This window comes from Balaenoptera acutorostrata, chromosome 15 (genome assembly GCF_949987535.1).
Source record: "Balaenoptera acutorostrata chromosome 15, mBalAcu1.1, whole genome shotgun sequence".
Taxonomy (NCBI): Eukaryota; Metazoa; Chordata; class Mammalia; order Artiodactyla; family Balaenopteridae; genus Balaenoptera; species Balaenoptera acutorostrata.
The window spans coordinates 20,972,046-20,991,121 of NC_080078.1; the positions used below are offsets into that span (position 1 = coordinate 20,972,046).

At 45.0% G+C, this 19,076-nt stretch overlaps 1 protein-coding gene across 1 annotated transcript; it reads left to right on the plus strand.

Annotated features, from left to right (window-relative positions):
• The first annotated feature begins 3,453 nt into the window (after positions 1 to 3,453).
• NDUFAB1 (NADH:ubiquinone oxidoreductase subunit AB1) lies at positions 3,454 to 12,642 on the plus strand. Its single transcript, XM_007198282.2, has 5 exons — positions 3,454 to 3,679; positions 9,517 to 9,639; positions 10,536 to 10,623; positions 11,590 to 11,689; positions 12,478 to 12,642. The coding sequence occupies exons 1-4, from the start codon at positions 3,512 to 3,514 to the stop codon at positions 11,679 to 11,681; spliced, it is 471 nt and encodes a 156-aa protein (XP_007198344.1). The 5' UTR covers positions 3,454 to 3,511; the 3' UTR covers positions 11,682 to 11,689; positions 12,478 to 12,642.
• The last annotated feature ends 6,434 nt before the right edge of the window (positions 12,643 to 19,076 follow it).

Below are 19,076 nucleotides of genomic sequence, written 5' to 3' on the forward strand. Positions count from 1 at the left end.
AACTTGTATGTTTAAAGTCAAGAATCGGTCAAGGACAGACCCCCAGAATCAATGTTTAAATGATGAACGGAGGAAATAGAGCCATGAAGAAGGCAGGAAAGGAATGGCCAGAGAAGTTGTGTCTATTGGACTTAAATTAAGATGCAGTGGTGAGGGGCTTCCCTGGTGGCGCAGTGGTTGAGAATCTGCCTGCCAATGCAGGGGACAAGGGTTCGAGCCCTGGTCTGGGAAGATCCCACGTGCCGCGGAGCAACTGGGCCTGTGAGCCACAGCTACTGAGCCTGTGCATCTGGAGCCTGTGCTCCGCAACAAGAGAGGCCACAACAGTGAGAGGCCCACGCACCGCGATGAAGAGTGGCCCCTGCTCGCCTGCAACTAGAGAAAGCCCTCGCACAGAAACAAAGGCCCAACACAACCAAAAATAAATAAATAAATAAATAAATTTATTTAAAAAAAAAAAGATGCAGTGGTGAGGTTTATGAAAAGTTTAAGTGTTGTGGGTGGGAGGTCAAGTAAATCTAGATTTCAGTGGATTAAAGGGTGAATAGGACAAATTAACTTACTTACAAAACAGAAATAGAGTCATAGATGTAGAAAACAAACTTATGGTTACCAAGGGGGAAAGGAGGCGGGGAGGGATAAATTGGGAGATTAGGATTGACCTATACACACTGCTATATACAAAATAGATAACTAATGGGGATCTACTGTATAGCACAGGGAACTCTACTCAATACCTTGTAATGACCTATTTGGGAAAAGAATCTAAAAAAGAGTGGATATATGTATATATATAACTGATTCACTGCTGTACAGCAGAAACTAATACAACATTGTAAACCACCTATACTCCAATAAAAATTAATTTTAAAAAAGTGAATAGGAAGTGAGGAACTAAAGACCGAAAGAGTAGATTATTCCTTCAAGAAGGTTGACTATGAAAGGAAGGAGGAATGGTGATATTAAAGATATATCAAAGGCTACTGGAGGAGGTCTCTGACCTTGTTTTTAGGCTAGGAGAAACTTTGGCATGTTTATGGGCTCAAGGGAAAGAGCCAGAAGCAAAGGAGAGGTTGAAGATGTAGGGGAGAAGAGAGAACTGGTGGTACAAGGTCCCATGGGGAACAGGAAGGGATGTGACAGTAGTGCAAATGTGCTGGGAGGAGGGAGGGATGACTGGTGGGCTGGTGGGGTGATGTGTGCAAGAAGCTGACATAGTTTATGCTTACACATCCTCTGATGGGAGTGCTACTGAAAAGCACCAGTGCTCTCTCTTAAATCTTCCCCAGCTGCTAAGGACTTGATCTCAATCTTAATAACGAACCTTTTCCTCTACAGACCATCTAGGCTGACATTTTCTCTTTATGTGTTTGCTGAAGGGAAAAGTAGCTCTCCCAAAATATGTCATTTTAAAAGAGGTGATTTATTATGTTTGACCAAAAGAATTAAATGTTATCCAGAAATACAGAGAGGTTATGGGAAGAGAGGGTTCCAAACATGGACTTAGTAGGCTATCAAGCTCTTCCTGAGTGCTCCTTCTTCTGAGACCATCATAGATCTGGCCCATGGGTCTGCCACAGAGCATGGCCAGGAAGGTGTAATCAGAGGCTGTTGTGTCACTGGTGACTTAAGCAGATCTTATCGGCCCTAATCCTTGGACTCCAGTCAGATTTTTGGCACCAGTTTTCTGCAGAAATGGAAGGTTGCTACTCGAGGTGGAGCTTGGCCATTTATTCACTGACCATTCCAAAGAGGTGATACAATTGCTCTTCCAATTGCTTAATAAGCAGTGAAGTGGTGGTGATTAAATCAGGCTGCAGCAGAAGCCTGGGGTGGACTGCTAGCACGGCCATAGAGACTCTGGTTGGCATCACCAACAGCAGGGTGATTCTGAGGGGTTTCTTTTCCATCCCCCTGATTGATGAAAGTCTTGGCTCAAGTATCACCTCCAAAGAGAGGCCTTCAGAGACCACCCTGTCTAAAATGACACGCCTCCCATAGCTCTCATTACCCCCTTCCCTGTTTTATTGTCCATCATTGTACTTATCACTCCTTCCTAGAGGGTTTTTTTTTCGTGGGGGGGGGGTAGGGGGTTGTATTTTTTTTGTTTGTTTATTGTGCATTTTCCCACTAGAATGTAAAATCTGAAAATAGACTGCCAGTCTGGCTTGCTCACTGCTGTAGCCTCAACAACCAGCACATAACAGATTCTGGATATTTTACTGAATACATAAATAGAAATTACAACAGTAGGATCATAGTATGCATTCTATTTTAAATTAAAGGCACTACCTTTTATTTTACTTGAATTTAACAAAAGTAAAAAAAAACTGAAGTAAAACTAAAGGCGTTGTTGAATTGTTCATCCAGGCAGTATTCAGAGTTTGGAGCCATTGTTCTATATGTTTGGATTTCACTGCTGAGAAATATGAATGAATTAGCACGCTTAAACTTTCTCCCACTTACCCATTTTTGTGAGCTATATTATTTATACATTGTCAAGTTTTAAAATATGTATATTGCTTTTATTGTAATTCCCACATTTATTAGTCTTAGTTATATATTTACATCAACTCATATTTTCACATTCTTATTTTATACTGAGTTTTGACCTATTAAATAATTTTAAAAATAATTTTAGGGCTTCCCTGGTGGCGCAGTGGTTGAGAATCTGCTTGCCAATGCAGGGGACACGGGTTCGAGCCCTGGTCTGGGAAGATCCCACGTGCCGCGGAGCAACTAGGCCCGTGAGCCACAATTACTGAGCCTGCGCGTCTGCAGCCTGTGCTCCGCAACAAGAGAGGCCGGGATAGTGAGAGGCCCGCGCACCGCGATGAAGAGTGGCCCCCACTTGCCGCAACTAGAGAAAGCCCTCGCACAGAAACGAAGACCCAACACAGCCATAAATAAATAAATAAATAAATAAAATGTAAAAAAATATATATATGAAGTATTGTCATAAAATTAATTTAAAAAATTTAATTTTAAGTTTTGACCTATTAAATAAATTTAATTATTTAATAATTTTAATTTAAATTAATTTAAATTCTTCTATGGAAGAATCGCGGCATCAAAACTTTTTTTTTGGCGGTGCCCCGCAGCTTATGGGATTTAATTTACCGACCAGGGATCGAACCCGGGCCCTCGGCAGTGAGAGCGCGGAGCCCTAACCACTGGACCGCCAGGGAATTCCCGGCATCAAACCTTTTAAATAAATGTATTTCAGAACTTTCAGAGAATAAACAAAAATAAGTTCCTTTCTTGTGTCAGTGATGAGTGTTTAAGGAAAGACAACATCTTCGCCCTTTTAGCTCTGGCTCTAGCAGCCATTCGCCTCCGGACCTGGAGGGCAGGACCGCGCGCGCCCTGAGGGCGCAGTGCAGCCAGGAGCCGCCAGGGGCCGCCACCGCGGGCGGCTCGCGACAGCGCCGCTCTATGCGTCGCCTGTGCGGAGGTCAAGAGGATACTGGACCGGAGGGCGCGGCGCAGTGCCTCCTGGGTCGGCGTAGCCATGGCGGCTCGTGTCCTTTGCGCCTGTGTCCGCCGATTGCCCGCCGCCTTCGCGCCGCTGCCCCGGCTTCCCACGCTGGCCGCGGCCCGGTCACTCTGCACTACCCTGTTCCCCGCGGGGGCCAGGGCGAGGCCTGGGGCTCCGCATCCGGCCTCGGTGCTCACGCAGGTGATTCGCGGTGACTTTGGGGGGACTTGGCTGGGGTCAGGCGTCGGGCCCGCTCGTGGTGGTGGGGACGGGCCAGGCACCGGGGCCGCAGCTACTGTGGCTGCTGTTGGCGGGGGTGACCCGGGGACGCCTGCTCGCTCTCTGTCCCACTGCCTAACGGTGCTTGGTTGATCCCTGCCGGGACCCGGGGGACCTAGTGATTATGGGCAACAGCACAGACCTTCCAGTCAAACACCCTTGGGTTCGAAAGCTGACACCGGAACTGTGGAAAAGCCTTGTAACCTCGCTGAGCCTCAATCTGAACCGTAAAAATGGGATACTAATTTCTACCTTGTGGAGTTTCAGCGAGGTTTAGAGGAGATGATACAGGTAGAGTACCGAGGGCGGTGCTTGGTAAGCTCTCACAATACTGGTTGCCGTTAATCGTAGTGATAATGGTAAATACCGTGATAGCTTTCTAGGAAAAAAATAATGACAGGGTGCAGAGAGGAAGACACCCTGGCCTACAGCCTTCTTCACAGCAGTTCTCTCCCTGGATTTCTCCCTGTGGCACCTTTTGTCTGTTTCTCTTGGAAGGATAGGAAACAAGTAGTATCTAGTTTTTTTTTTTATCTGATGAAACCTTTTTGAGACTGAAACTCTCCTTAGGTCAGTGATTCTCAACCGTGGCTGCACATTCAAGTCACCTGGGTAGCTTGAAAGAGAAAGAAAAATAAATCCCTCGTGGGCTGCACCCCTCCCCGTCTGATTTACTTCTCTGGGATGAGGCACTGACATGTGTTTAAGTTCCCCAGGTGATTCTGAAGCGCCTCAAGATTAAGAACCGTTGTCTTATAGTAGGATAGACTCCCAAGGTTAAGTTGAGAATTCCCTTTTCAAACTCCAGGACTTCATGTAATTGTGGTTTCAATCTTAACTAAGATATGAGAATAAAAACTAAGGATGCCCTGGCCAAATCAGTTAGAATCTCTAGAGGTGGGGCTTGGTCATCGGTTTTTAAAAGTTGCCAGTGATTCTTTTATGCAGCTAGTGTCAAGATTTACTGACAGTGTAGTGGATTCATTCAGGGGGCATTGTCTTATCGATGAATCAAAAGGTTAAAAGTGTCCCCTTGAAGTTGAGTTAAAAGAGCAGTGTGTATAGTTGCCGTTTTGTTCCTGAGACCGACTTCGGTGTTAGGCTAAGAGGCAAAGTGATATTTCTTATTCTTAGAGCACTGCTATTCAAACATGATTGTGCATACTAATCACCTGTGTTAAAATACAGATTCTGGAAAGGGGCCTGAGAGTCTTCATTTCCACAGGGCTTCCAGAAGACCTTGCTGCTGCTGGTCCTTGGACCACGCCTTGAATAGCAGGGTGCTCGGAGATGTTCCACTGCCTCTGCTCGGTTTGCAGTTACAGCAGAGAAACCATTTTCTTTATATTTACAAAGTGGTTTTGACTGAGTGCTCCCGTTTAGCCACCTTATATCCTTTGCGGCTTGAAGTGGAGAGTAAATACTTGGTTCATTGTTGAGGGATACAGAGATGGATACAAAAGAAAGACATCAGTTCATGTCTTCATTGGACACGTGGCAGCTATATGTTAACCTTGCCAGCTTATTCCCTGCTGTGCTTTCTTCCCTAGCTGTTCTGACACTACTTTCTCTTGGTTCATCTCTTTTTGTACCTAGTTGGGAACTTTCTACCAAATCCTTAAATGTTGGTGCGGTCCAGAGATCTCTTACCACACACTCTCCCTGGCCTGTCTCTTCACTTTCTGTTATTGCCTGTATGCCAGTCACCCCAAACCTCCCCCTCCAGCCCTTATTCATCTCGTCTGAACCTTCACTCGTCCTACCTATTCCGTTCTGTCAGGTTTTCCCTCCTCAAATCCATCCATTATGCTCACCCCAGAGCAACTAGTTATTCATTTATATACTAACTGATTCTCCCAAAAAAGGAGCTAAGGCAGCTTTCCTGGGTCTAAAAATATAACAGTATAAAATAGAAGGTACGAAAAAAAGGATAGTGGCCTAAAATGGGGCCTTGAAGTCTTATACTTGACCCAGAACCCCAAATCTGAAGTGTCTGACAGCCAGAGCACAGAGAATTTCCAGAGAGTTCTGTGGGGCCGAGCACCCAGATGAAGACAAAGCACCTGTGCAGGGAAAGCTCAGCTGTTGCTGGTACTGGAACCAGACTGACATGCATGATGGTGTTGGACTTGGGGCTGCGATCATGCATTCATTTTCCCCACATCATTCATTCCCCAGTAAGACAAACCTATTTTGTCTTACTCAGGGCTCTGCAGCCCCAGGCCCTGCCTCTTCAGCCTCAGGGCCCATATCGGTGTACCACCTTGCCCTTTAATCTCCAGCAACATGAACTGATTTCTTCCTACACATTACACTTTCATGCCTCGTTTCCTTTTCTTGGCCTGTCCTTCCCTCCTTGAAAAATCTGTCCCCATCCTTTTCCTGGCTAATTGCAAGTCTGGTGTCTCTACCTTCCTGGCCTCTCAAGGACTGATTGACAACTTTTGTTACTGAAGCAGCCTACAAATACCTTTGCCACATTTTTATTATAATTGATATGTTCTGTTTGTATTGGCCTTCTCCATTAGACCATAGGCTTCTCTGAGCGTAGAGGTTATGTCTTATTTATCTTTGTGGATCCAGCCCACCACACAGTGCTTGGCACATAAGGTAAAGCTCAAAGGCTGCTGAGACAAGCAGGTAGTAGGTAAAGGCAAGACATTGCCACATGTGAGGACAGGTGTGTGTACAGTGCAGAAGCAAGAAGAGGGGCTTAATTAAAACCCCCAGTCAGCATGGCCTTGAAGGCAGCAGTTTCTCAAGCAGTCGGGGCAGGATGTGATGGCATGTGTGGAGGCCAGGAAGAGCCTGGCACTTACTTAGGGTTGACCCTTAGGCGCCTGTGGAAGGGAGAGACCCGAGCTGAGGTGGGAAGACAGGTATATTGAAGGGCACTGTATACCGCACTGAAGAATGTGGGTGTTCTCTGTCTAGGTCACAGGGAGTAAAGATTAAATGCAATTTGTTGAAGGAATGTTTGAGACCTTTCCTCCCAATCAACTGGGCTGGGTGACCCAGTAAACATGATGATGAGGGAATGGGAAGAGTGGAGGTTGGCTCTGAGGTTTCTGGCTAGAGCCCCAGGTGGTAGAGAAGGAATAGAGGTCTGCGAGCAGGTGTTTTGGAAACAGGTAAGGAATTTATTTCCAAACTGAGATTGAGATGTCTGTGCTATCTGGGTAGAGCTGTCCAGGGGGTAGTTTGCAGAGATGGTCTTTAAAGCCATCTGGGTTCCTCTGAGTTTCCCTTAGAGATGGACCCCATTGGAGGTAAGATGGACGTTAATAGTCAGGTTTACTTCTACTAGTCCACAGGGTAGTCATTCTTTCCCTGCAGACAGTGCCTTCTCTGATGTCTGTGGGAGGTCATTTTGTCGCATGTAATTGTTAAGTGTAGATCTTGGGGGAGAATAATTAACACCAGAAGCAATGTTGGCTGTTGGGGACATTTTTCAGAAGTGCTTGTCCATTCTATATATATTTTTTGTTTTTGTTTGTTTTTAAATGGCTGAGATCCAGTAGAAGGGAGGCAGTAAGACCCTCCAGGAGGCCATTCTGGGAAACCTGGGGCAAGATACCTAATCTTTCTTTCTCAGTTTCCTCATCTGTAAAATGGGGTTATTATTAGCTCTAAAGGAGATGACATATGTAAAGTGCTTAGGGCGGTACTATGGCCTGACATAATGATAGAAAATCAATAAAGAGACCAGAGCTGGGCAGTGGCATCGAGAGGGAAGGAGTCAGATCGAGTACTTCGGGGCTACACTACTGCCAAACTCTCAAACTGGCAGGTCGTTTGTCATCCTGATCCTACTAGATAGCCCTAAATAGCACTTCCTAGGTGTGTGCCAGGCAGTGTTCTAAGCCCTTTATGTTTCATGATCTCGTTGATGCCTCACAACAGTCCTGTGAACTTGGGTACTGTTGTTTATGCCCATTTTACAGATAAGGAAACAGGCATAGAAAGGTTAAATAACTTGCCCAAGGCCAAACAGCTAGTAACAAAGAGCTAGTGCCAGGGTAATTCTGTCATTCCGGAGTCTGAGTTCTCACCCGCTACACCTTCCTGCCTCCTGCTGAGCCCACTGCAGCCACCCTTTTAGACTGGCATATGGTCTCCAGGTGGAGTCCCCTTTGATCTCATTTAATCACAAGGTACCCACCTGGTCCCTGTAGGCACTTGCCAGTGCTGCTGGGGTCCTTGCTGACACCTAGTGGGCCGCTTGGGTAGCTGCGTGCAAGCGCGCCCTCACCAGCTTCTTCCTTTCCCTTGGGTGCCGTGCACATCAGCCTCGCCTGCCTCTCACCCTCTCCCAGCGATAATTCCACCTCATACCACTTCTCGCTATGCACACAGACGAGGCCTCTGTTAGATCTTTCCACCTCAGATTTCTTTTCTGTCATTACCAATATTAAGTCATGTCTTCTCCCCCTTTCTCTTTAGTCCTTTCTGCTTCTTTACTTTTATTTGTGGCTTGAAAGCCCCTTCTAGTCATTGTTGATAAGTAGGCTGGTGATGTTCCCAGAGCAGAGGTCTCCATAACCCATGCTGTAGTCGGAAGGGAAAGGAGACCATAAATTTAGACAAAAAAGAACAAGTGCTCTAAAACTCTGAAAGTACCCAGAAATACTCTTTAGAATATTCGTAAAACTCTTCATCTAATCTCTTTGGCTTGCTGATTAAACCTGATTTCAATACCTGATTTTTTTTTTTTAAGCAAGATAAATGTTTCTAAAACAGATGTATACTGATTTGGTTCATTTGGCAGTGTTTTTTATTATGATTTTTCATAGACCTTTGTGACTCTGGAGGACCTTAACCCCAACAGGCAAACCCACTTTCTGTGGGTTTCTATGCCCTAAGAACTCCAAACTGCAGACTTAAAATCAACTTTAGAAGGAGAACAAACCAGTTCAGATTAGGGACTTCTGCAGTGAGAACTGCCAAACGGCTGTCTCATTTTCTCCTCTTGTGCACCGTACCTCCCACGGCCTTAAGTCCACTGATCTGTGACTTGGAGCCCCTTCCACATTTGGTGAAGGGATCCAGTCAGGACCCTAACACCTAGTTGAATACCAAGTAGGCTAATATCAGAGAGATTTGAGATACTGCTCCATCATGGCAAAGATCAGAATGGCTCATTATTTAGTTGGTGGCAACAAGGCAAGCCCACTTGGAAGGAAAATAGATTGGAATGTATGCCTGTCAGGCTCCATCATCCTCTTCTTTGGGTTGGTACTGGCTTCATTTGTCTCGGCCAAAGTCAGTGTAATTACTGCCGGGGCCAAATTAGACCCTTCCAGTGTATGGTTCTCAGTGTGAGCTGCCTTTCAGTTCACCCTGACAGCTCTTGGCGTGAGTTATTTTGACTTGGGTATTAAAGGTGGCAGTGCCTTACAGAGGCAGTGGGCTGCTTGAGATGCCATGAGAAGCCTTAGGCTCTTCTGCAGGCCCTAGATGATTTTAGTGGCAGTGTTACTGAGCGGAACAAATGTCCAAAGCCTGATGGCTGAACAGAGGAGAGGGGGCCAGTCCTGGCTCTGAGGGGAAAGGAGATCCATTTTTATGCTCTTGAACTGCTAGGGCTTCTGACACTACCCAGCATGAGGCCTCGGTGTGTCCTAATGGCCACAGTTAGAATCAGATGAGGTGGGTTGGCTAACCCCATGAAAGCTTTGTGAAAGACATCTGTAGGCCAGTGCCTTTATTTAGAGGCATTTCAGGCTCAACAACAGTGCTTCCCTCCTCCCTTGGTCTAGGTTCCAGGTGGAGTTACACCGCTGTGCCGCCAGTATAGTGACGCACCCCCTTTGACATTAGAGGGAATCAAGGACCGTGTTCTTTACGTCTTGAAACTCTATGACAAGATTGACCCAGAAAAGGTAATTGATGTGGTTTAAATGTTTTTTCTTTAAATGAGTATTTAGTCACATGGTACAAATTCCAAAGGGTTTAAAGGACATTCAGTAAAAAGTCACCCCAGGCACCTGGGGAGGTGCCTGACTTCTTGAGTATTTTTCCAGAGATTCTCAATGCACATGGAAGGGTATGTGTATATATATATATATATATATATATATATATATATATATATATATATATATATACACACATACATACATACAAGTACATGTATGTATATTGTATGTACTATGTGATCTATACCTCCCAACCTTTTAAAAAAAACACAACTGGTAGTACACTGTAAATACTGTTGTGCACCTTGCTTTTTTAACTTAACTCTTCTTGGAGTTTTTCTCACAGGGCTACCTTAAAACATTCCCTCTTTAATAACAGAATCTGTGGTGTGGGTAGGGTAGTTTGTTTTTGGTGTGGTTTTTGAAGAATTCTTCCTGGTGATCCTGAGGTCTAAATTAAAGACAGGGTGATCGTAGACACTGTGTGCTATTCTTGAGGGAGCAGAAGGTCACTTGTAAGGTGTGGTGTCTTAGTGGTCAGTAAGGCAGCAGGAAAAACCAGACTCTCACATGTCATTCAGAACAGTGATCAGAGATCATCATAAAGTATATAAAGTGAGTTCATCATTAGCTTTATATATATTGCTAACCATTTCAAAATAAGGTAGAGTAAGTTAACATATAAAGCACACCAAGTGTGGGTTGGCACACGTTAAATGTATGGCTCTTTATGTTTAAAATATGGCCTCTTTATATTAAAAAATCTTCTGTATAATGATTGATATTTCACCATTCAGTTGTCTTGAGAAACAAACGCTCTCACAGACTGAATTTTGCGTTTGGTGTTTCTTTTCTTGCAGCTCTCAGTAAATTCCCATTTTATGAAAGACCTGGGCTTAGACAGTTTGGACCAAGTGGAGATTATCATGGCCATGGAAGACGAATTTGGTAACACACACGGGCTGAGTCTTGGACCTGCCTGTTGTGGCTCTTGATTTCAGTGGATTAAATGCAGAGGAATGCTGGGAGCCTGATTGGGGTTTGCAGCAGTCGTGCCCACCCCTCCCCCACTCCTGCTTACTGTCGGGGGAAGTGATTATTAGAGACAGTGCACTTGTGTGGAGAGCACTTACTGCAGGTCCGCAGAGTGCCCGGTGTAATACCAAGGGCTGAGAGACCAGAAGAGGCCTGGGGGAGTGTGGCACGGAGATTGTTGAGGTGGGGCTCCAAGATGAGGGCATAGCCTCACCTGTGGAGAAGCTGATGACACCTTGGGGCACTGTCTCCCTCCTCCCCCACGCCTCCCCCCCACGAGCTAGGCCTAAATGTCTAGAGAAGTGCTGGGTGTGCCAAGGATAGGGTGTGTGCGTGCACAGACTCATACGCACATGCACGCTTTGGTTTCCTGCAGTGCCTCCCATGCACACTCCAACTTATCCTTGTCTGGGACGGTTAGTTGTGCAAATGAGACCTTTACAAGGTTCCACGGCTCATTTTGGGGGTGAATGGCCTGAGTGGAAGCCAAGGGACTTCTGTGCCTTCCTACAGAGCAGAACTTAACTACAGTTCCTCAGAGAGTATGCTAACTAGAGGGATGGTATCGGTTAGGGCTACGGGGTTTCTTTTGGGGGTAATGAAAATGTTCTAGAACTAGGTGATGGTGATGGTGCACAACCTTGTGCATATACTAAAAACCATTGAATTTTGCACTTTAAATGGGGGAATTTTCTAATAGGTGAATTATATCTAAAAAATATGTTGCCTGGAAACATAACAGGCTCACAACTTAAATGGGATTCAGGGTTGCTGGAAATTTTTGATGTACTTCTGGGTATTGCTGAAGTGTTAGATACTTTCAGTTCTAAAGGACTGGCATTTTCTACACTCATGCATTGTTGCACATTTTACTTTCAGGGTTTGAAATTCCTGATATAGATGCGGAGAAGTTAATGTGCCCACAAGAAATTGTAGATTACATTGCAGATAAGAAGGATGTATATGAATAAAATATCAGGTAAATAACTTGATTTATGGAATTATGTTCTCCCATAGAATTAATCTCTCTGTGGTTCTTCAATAAAGACAGACTTGGGAAGAAATGGAAAAATGGAAGTGCCTGACAGATTCTCACTGGTTATAAAATGCAGGCACCTTCTGGTTATCCGCCACTCCAAGGAGGCCAGCCCTAGTGATCATCTTTCTCTTCCAGAGGTGTTGACAGCAGTTCACTCCTGGACAGGACTCTCTTACTGATTGTCAGCCCTCCTCGTAAAAGCAGCCTTGTACAAAAAACTGAGCAAGGCAACAAAGAAGCAGAGACCTCTGCCTCCCTCGGTTACCCACCCAAGGGTAACTGTCCAGGAAGCTGAGATGGCCTGGCTCTTAATTAGGCAGGAGAGGCCTCTTGGGTAAGAGGATGGACTCTAGCGTCAGACACCTGAGTTTATTCTCAGCTCTGCAACATTCTATAAGCCTGTGGTCTTGGGCAGGCTGTGTAGCCTCTGTAAGCCTCAGTTTCTTCATATGTAAAATGGGGATAATGATAGGACCTACCTGGGGCTTCTGTGAAGGTAAAATTGAATAGTGTATGTAAATCACTTAATACAATGCTTGATGTAAAGAAGCCTCGTGATAAATATTAGCTATTGTTCTTTAGGCTGTAGAATAATCAAGTGATCAGACTTTTAAAATAAAATATTTTATTAGAGTCTATAACTTTAGTTACCCTGGATTTAGCACCTCAGAGATTATCACTTAAGGTCAGTAGCACCAGAGAGAAACACTGAACTTGTCTTTTGCCAGACCCCTTTTCTTCACTGAGAGAAGACTCAGAAGATGCTGGCGAGTGTCTGGAAGTGAGAACGCATCTCTGCATCATTGCTGACTTTGACAGAGTAATTCTGTTTAGACTTGTACTTAAATTGTCTTAAGTGTTTTTGCCTGTTGAAAATAAATCTATAAAACCAACATTTTTCTGTCTTCAGTTTTTTAATTTTGTCTCTAAAGTGCTTTCTTTATATTGACATTGCTTAGCATTTTTAGAGATTTGTCTAATTTGTCATTGGTATTCATGCATATCAAAAATATGACTTTTCCAGCAGGGTACTTGAAACAAATTGCTCTCCCATCACCTTCAGCATGAGGAATGAATTAGTGATAAAAAACATTTTGCCTCAAAAATGCCTCAAATGTATTTGTGCCTCCATTAGTTTACTGATTATTCCATGTATCAGCTGACACCAGTGTGTGGGACTAATTTTTCATCCCTGTCCTAAGGATCCATTTCTGAATTAATGGAATTTAGTAATTTTGGAGGATAAAAGGTTCTCTTTCCTCCTAGAAGATTACTTTGACATTGTGTCTTTGTCATATATCAGTAAGTTTTAACTTGTGCTCCTTTTAGTCCTAGCACTGCGTTAGGTCTTTGGAATTAATGTAGGCAATTGCCTAACTAACTCTTGATGAGATTTAACTTGAGAGACCTATCATAAAATACTTCTCTACTTTTCCCAAAACTTCTAGTTTGTAGGAGGGAGGAGACCAAGGTCTTGTAGTTAAGTAGGAAGTAGCGTCACAGAGGTGGAGGGACTGGCTGAGTGACCCTCAGCTGGCAGAGAATCTTCATGGCTGAGGGGTGACATGGCAAGATTCTGCAGTCTGGTCTGGGGTTCAGGCCACACTCCCACCTGCTTCTCCTTGGAGGTACCCAATGTTGCCAGTTCCTTCTGTGTCACTCTAGAATTACTATAGACAAAGTCAGGCAGCCGTATTTCCAGCCTTTTTCAGTAATAGGAAGCATTCATTGTTATACTGCATTTTTTTTTAAATATTGACACTTAACAAGGTATTCTTGGAAAACTGCCAAATTGGAGCGTAAGGCACTGCTTCATTCTTTTTCACAACTGCATTTATTCAACAAATAGTTTGAGTGCTTATTAGGCACTAGAGGTCCGGTAGGCAGCAAAACAGGCTGCACGAGACTCCTTTGATGGGAATGTACCATAATTTAACATCTGGGGTAAATGTCCTCCTCGCTATTTTAACCCCCATGGCAGCTGCACATTTTACCAACAATTGCATCTGTGTTTATTGCTGCCTAAGATCATGAAGTCCAGCAGTACTGCCAGCGAAGTGACTGCTTGCTAACCTCTTAACCATACACCTGCAGTGAAACGGCCCCTTCACATCATTCTGTAGCTAAGTCCCGAAGGAGCCAGAATGAGGGAAAAAAGCTCACTGAATCACACACATTATTCATTGATGATGCTATTAAAGATCTGGGTGGGGGCTTCCCTGGTGGCGCAGTGGTTGAGAATCTGCCTGCTAATGCAGGAGACACGGGTTCGAGCCCTGGTCTGGGAAGATCCCACATGCCACGGAGCAGCTGGGCCCGTGAGCCACAACTGCTGAGCCTGCGCGTCTGGAGCCTGTGCCCCGCAACGGGAGGGGCCGCGATAGTGAAAGGCCCGCGCACCGCGATGAAGAGCGGTCCCCGCACCGCGATGAAGAGTGGCCCCCACTTGCCGCAACTAGAGAAAGCCCTCGCACGAACCGAAGACCCAGCACAGCCAAAAATAAATAAATAAAATAAATTTAAAAAAAAAAAAAAAAAAAAGATCTGGGTGTTCAAACAACAGCAGAGGCCTTTCTGGTCTAAAAACTTGCTGGAAAGTTCTCTGAGAGACCTGTGTGCCACTATACATAGGCAGCAAACTGGCCAAATGTAGCATTCCAAAGTGCGTGAATTAGGATAAATGGGATTGTGTGCATAGTTTTTTGTTTTGTTTTGTTTTTAATTAATTAATTTATTTATTTTAGCTGTGTTGGGTCTTCGTTTCTGTGCGAGGGCTTTCTCTAGTTGCGGCGAGCGGGGGTCACTCTTCATTGCGGTGCGCGGGCCTCTCACTATCGCGGCCTCTCCTGTTGTGGAGCACAGGCTCCAGACGCGCAGGCTCAGTATTTGTGGCTCACGGGCCCAGTTGCTCCTCGGTATGTGGGATCTTCCCAGACCAGGGCTCGAACCCGTGTCCCCTGCATTGGCAGGCAGATTCTCAACCACTGCGCCACCAGGGAAGCCCTGTGTGCATAGTTTTTAATCGTCTCCCACGAGTGCCTTCGAGGATCAGTGTGTCTGCTGTAGGCAGGGCCCTTCGTGAGAGGGTGGCTGGGAGGCCTGTCATGACCTGTGTGTGGCCCCGTCGCTCTTCTGTGTCTCCCAGACAGCCAGTGCACTCACGTACCCAGTGAAACAACGGTGTGCTCACCATGTGCGGCGCACTCCCCGAGGCAGGGCCTCGGTACACAAGGATAAAGATTGTCTCTGCTCTCAGGTAGCTCACCATCTAATACGGGAGACAGTTAAAATCCACATGATGTTTCACATTCAGCATCACCAATACCAGACGTGATGAACTGAGGACATGTCACCTCTGGTATTGATAAAACTGATCATGAGCAAACAAATCCAGAAGGTGGGACTTAAAAAAAAAACCCCAATGATATGGGACAAAAAGGACAGGGTAACTAAATTAAAGGAGACCAGAGACACATCAACTTCATGGGAAATGTGAAGCTTGAAAGGTTTGGGGAAAAAAAACTCAAAGACATTTTGAGGACAATTGGACTCTACACAGGTGATAAGACAAGTGTTAAATTTCTTAGATATAATCAGTATTATGTAATAAACTAACCTTATTCTCAGGAGATACATACTTAATACATCTTGAAGCATCAAGATGTCTGCAGCTGACTTTCAAATGGTTCAGGAAAAAAAAAAAACCAGTAGCAAAACTGTCAACAAATGGTGACTAGCTGACAGGTATATGCACATATATGGGCATTCACTGTACTACTGTCAACTATCCTGTTTGAAATTTGTGAAAATAAAGAGAAAATTCAACATGATACATGTAACAAGTGTATTGATGGCATACAACTGGATAACCAACGATATGGGATTGGTTAAATAGAGATAATTTTACACAATGAAAGATTGGTGTTTTAAGTGAAAAGAGACTATAAACGGCATGATTCCATTTCCATAAAACACATACCAAAATGTTAAAGATTACCACCACATGGTAGAAATAACATTGGCTTATTTTCACTAATCAGTATTTTCTAAATTATAAATACCATGTTTTGTGTAATAAACGAAAAACAAAAGTATTAAAAAAATCTGTGAAAACTGAAGAGTCGTTCAGCAGAAGCTGAGGAGTGAGGCTTGGGAAAGGCGTTCCCGGGCAGTGAAGCCTAAGCAGTTTCTAAGGCTCTGCCAGGGTCAGCCCTGTGGCAAGGGGAGGAGACATGGAAGCGCCCCGTGTGCACAGATGTCATTTGTTCAGGCAGGGATATGGCTGGAGCGTGAACTCATGGGTGGGGGGGGCCTGTGGTTCAAGCTGTGGCCGGGATCAGGTCACGAAGGAGGGCCCTACCATCTGGTAGGGAACTTGTCGGCAGTGGGTGTGGGATTTTCCGCAGGGAAGACACAGTCAGCTATACTTGAGCTCAGCGGTTGGCGGCAAAGGGTGGACTGAAGGGGATGAGTTTGCTGGTTACTAGAAGAACCCAAGAGAAAGACGCAGATTTGGAGGATGGGATAAAGAGAGATGGATTGCAAAAATATTCCGGGGATAAAGATAGCAGTACTTGGTCAGTTGACGGAGGAAGTTAAGTCTAGGGTATCTCTCAAGCTTATGGCTTGGGCTATTGGTGCTGGGTGAGTTGCTGTCTGAAACAGGGAATAGAGGAGAGTCAGAATGAAGAGGGAGACAGGGACTTCCCTGGCGGTCCAGCGGTTAAGACTCCATGCTTTCACTGCAGGGGGAGTGGGTTCGATTCCCTGGTCGGGGAACTAAGATCCTGCATGCCACGTGGCACAGCCAAAAAGTTGAAAAAATAAAAAAGAAGAGGGATATAATTTCAGTTTGGGATGATGGATTTATTTGTGGGATACCCAAGCAGATGACAGATAATGAGCCAGATCTCAAGAAGAACTCCGGGCTGGAGTCAGAGTGTTTGTGAGGTGCTTCCCCTGGGCCTGTTCCCTCCTACTGCGAAGTTCCCACTGCGGATCCCCTCTCCCTCTGATAAGGGATTTACGTGGGAATGACTGACCCTCTGCTCATGAGATGGCCTCTCAGTGCTTAAGCCTAAAGTGAATTCTGCTTCCTTCAGAGGGGGAACAGAGCTGGGGTGGAGAAGCTAGGAGAACTGTTTGAGACTTACCCCTTGAAATTTCTTTATCAAGTGCCCATGTATTACTTACTGTCTTAGTTTTTTAAATGGTAGCCAAGCAATAAATGTCAAGGTTCGAAGTTTACAAAACAAGTCACAAACACAAGTTAGTGCCCTTAAGACATTAAACTGGGGAGAGAAAAGAAGAAAAACTATGAAAGCAAGACAAGAAGTAGCCAAGTTCTTTCCTAAGTTCTCAACAATACCATGAGCATCTGCACAGACTCTGGCGTCAGGCATATCTGGGTTCTGAATCACAGCCTTGGTCCCTGACAAGCATATGACCTTGGCTAAGTCACTTCCCTAAGCCTAAGTTTCCTCCGATGGGTAAAGTGGGGCTGACAAGAGGGACGTGGTGGAGTGGTGACAATGTAACGCGTGTGCGTAATCTGACCCGGTGCCTGCCAACGGACAGACTCAGTGAAGGAGTTGATGTTACGGGACTTGCAGGCAGAGTATTTAAGAGCAAGTCCCCCGTGGAGAGAGGGTCCAGAAGAGGAACCCACTCTTCACCAAGGCTGGAACCCTAAAGAAGATCCTTTCCAAGTGATTTACCTGGCACATAGCAAGAGGTCCAATCCCTGCTGGGTGGTCTGCCACAGCTGCTGTTTTCTACAGTCTGCAGTATTCACCTGAAAGCCCCAGACTCACAATGAACCGAAGTCAACTAACACATGTCTCGGACACTAAGGTTATTATGTTTGTGTGCTTGTGGAGGGCAGAGTAACAAGCCAATAAGAGCCCTGTCTGGTATTTCTACTCTGGAATTCTTGCGGAAGAAAACAATTCTCTTTCCCTTGGAGTTGCAAGTCTGGTAGAAGCTAAGTCAAGAGAGAACAAAGCAGAGCCAGGAGTTGGAGGGTCAGGCGCCTGATGTGACTTAAGCGCCTGCATAGGCCTAGGTCTGACACTCCGGATTTTCTGGTTACGTGAGCCAAATCCTCTTGCGTAATTCATGTGAATTGGGTTTGTCACCAATAACCAAGAGTCCTCAGTCACGGACCCCTGGAGTCCTTAAATCTCAGACTTAGATGTGGGAGGGAAGCCAGAGTGATCAGAGGACAAGGGGACTCTACCCAGCAGGGGCGCGAGTTCCCTGACAGCCTCCTCCTGAACCCCAGCTCCAGAAGCTGCAGTAACAGACGGCACAAGACTCACGACGGGAAGCGAAAGAGAGTCGGGGTCACCGTGAAATTAAGATTAAAAACATATGGGAGGAGATTACTTTAAAGTGAGAGAGAAAAGCCAGGACTAGCAACAACAGAGAAGTTAAAAGGGCATTTAAAAAAAATACAAGACTTGGGAGAAGGACTCAAAAACATAAGGATTATTGATTGGAAAGAACAGTTCTAGAAGATATATTAGACCATGTTACTAATATCATATCATCTGTATATTAGATGATATTGCTGAATTGTTATTAGTTTTCTTAGGTGAGGTAACCGTGTCATACTTAGGTATAACAATGGCCTTATTCTTCAGAGATGCTGCTTAAATATTCAGAGGTGAAGTGTCATGATGTCTGCATGCCTGTCAAATGCTTCAGCAAAATAAAGTATGTGAGAGAAAGCAAATGGAGTTAATATTTTAACACCTGATGAACCCAGGTGAAAGCATGAGGTGGCCACTAGCATTCTTCAACTTTCTGTAGGTTTGAAAATTTCCAAAACAAAAAAGGGAAGACAGCAAGGGACTGAAATTAGATATGGAGGAAAAGTGGTAAAAATAGAAGAAACTTGAAAGCTAGGAGTTATAAAATGCGGTGCAGAGTAGGAAAGGTTCTATCAGTAGAATAAGATAGGCTAACAAGGCTTCAGAACAAAAATAGCCTTGATGAACTGGAAAAGCCAGAGGTTAATCTCAGCGAGAAGCAGCCAGGTGGTGTTGGCATAGGCCTCCAGGGTGGAAAGCACGTCAACTTCCTACAGCCGGCATGGGCTAGACAGACCGCTCGGGCAAAAGCAGGAAGAAGTCCTTGCCTCCTGCCCTAATGACAGTCTGTTCTGTGGGATCCTGTTGTAGAAAGTGTTCTGTTAGCTACCCACAGTTGAGAAAATGCCAAGATATCTACCCCCCCAAATATGGTAAGAAATTCAGACTGGAGTTTATCTCATTCTCCATCTTAGGAGGGTCAATCATCCTATTCGTTTTAAGGTGCCTGCAAT

Excerpts from the sequence above, each read along its gene's own strand:
- NDUFAB1 (XM_007198282.2), top strand. The coding sequence starts at position 3,512 with ATGGCGGCTCGTGTCCTTTGCGCCTGTGTCCGCCGATTGCCCGCCGCC. Across the intron at positions 9,640-10,535 it reads ACAAGATTGACCCAGAAAAG|CTCTCAGTAAATTCCCATTT; the intron begins GTAATTGATGTG and ends CTTTTCTTGCAG. Across the intron at positions 10,624-11,589 it reads GGCCATGGAAGACGAATTTG|GGTTTGAAATTCCTGATATA; the intron begins GTAACACACACG and ends TTTTACTTTCAG.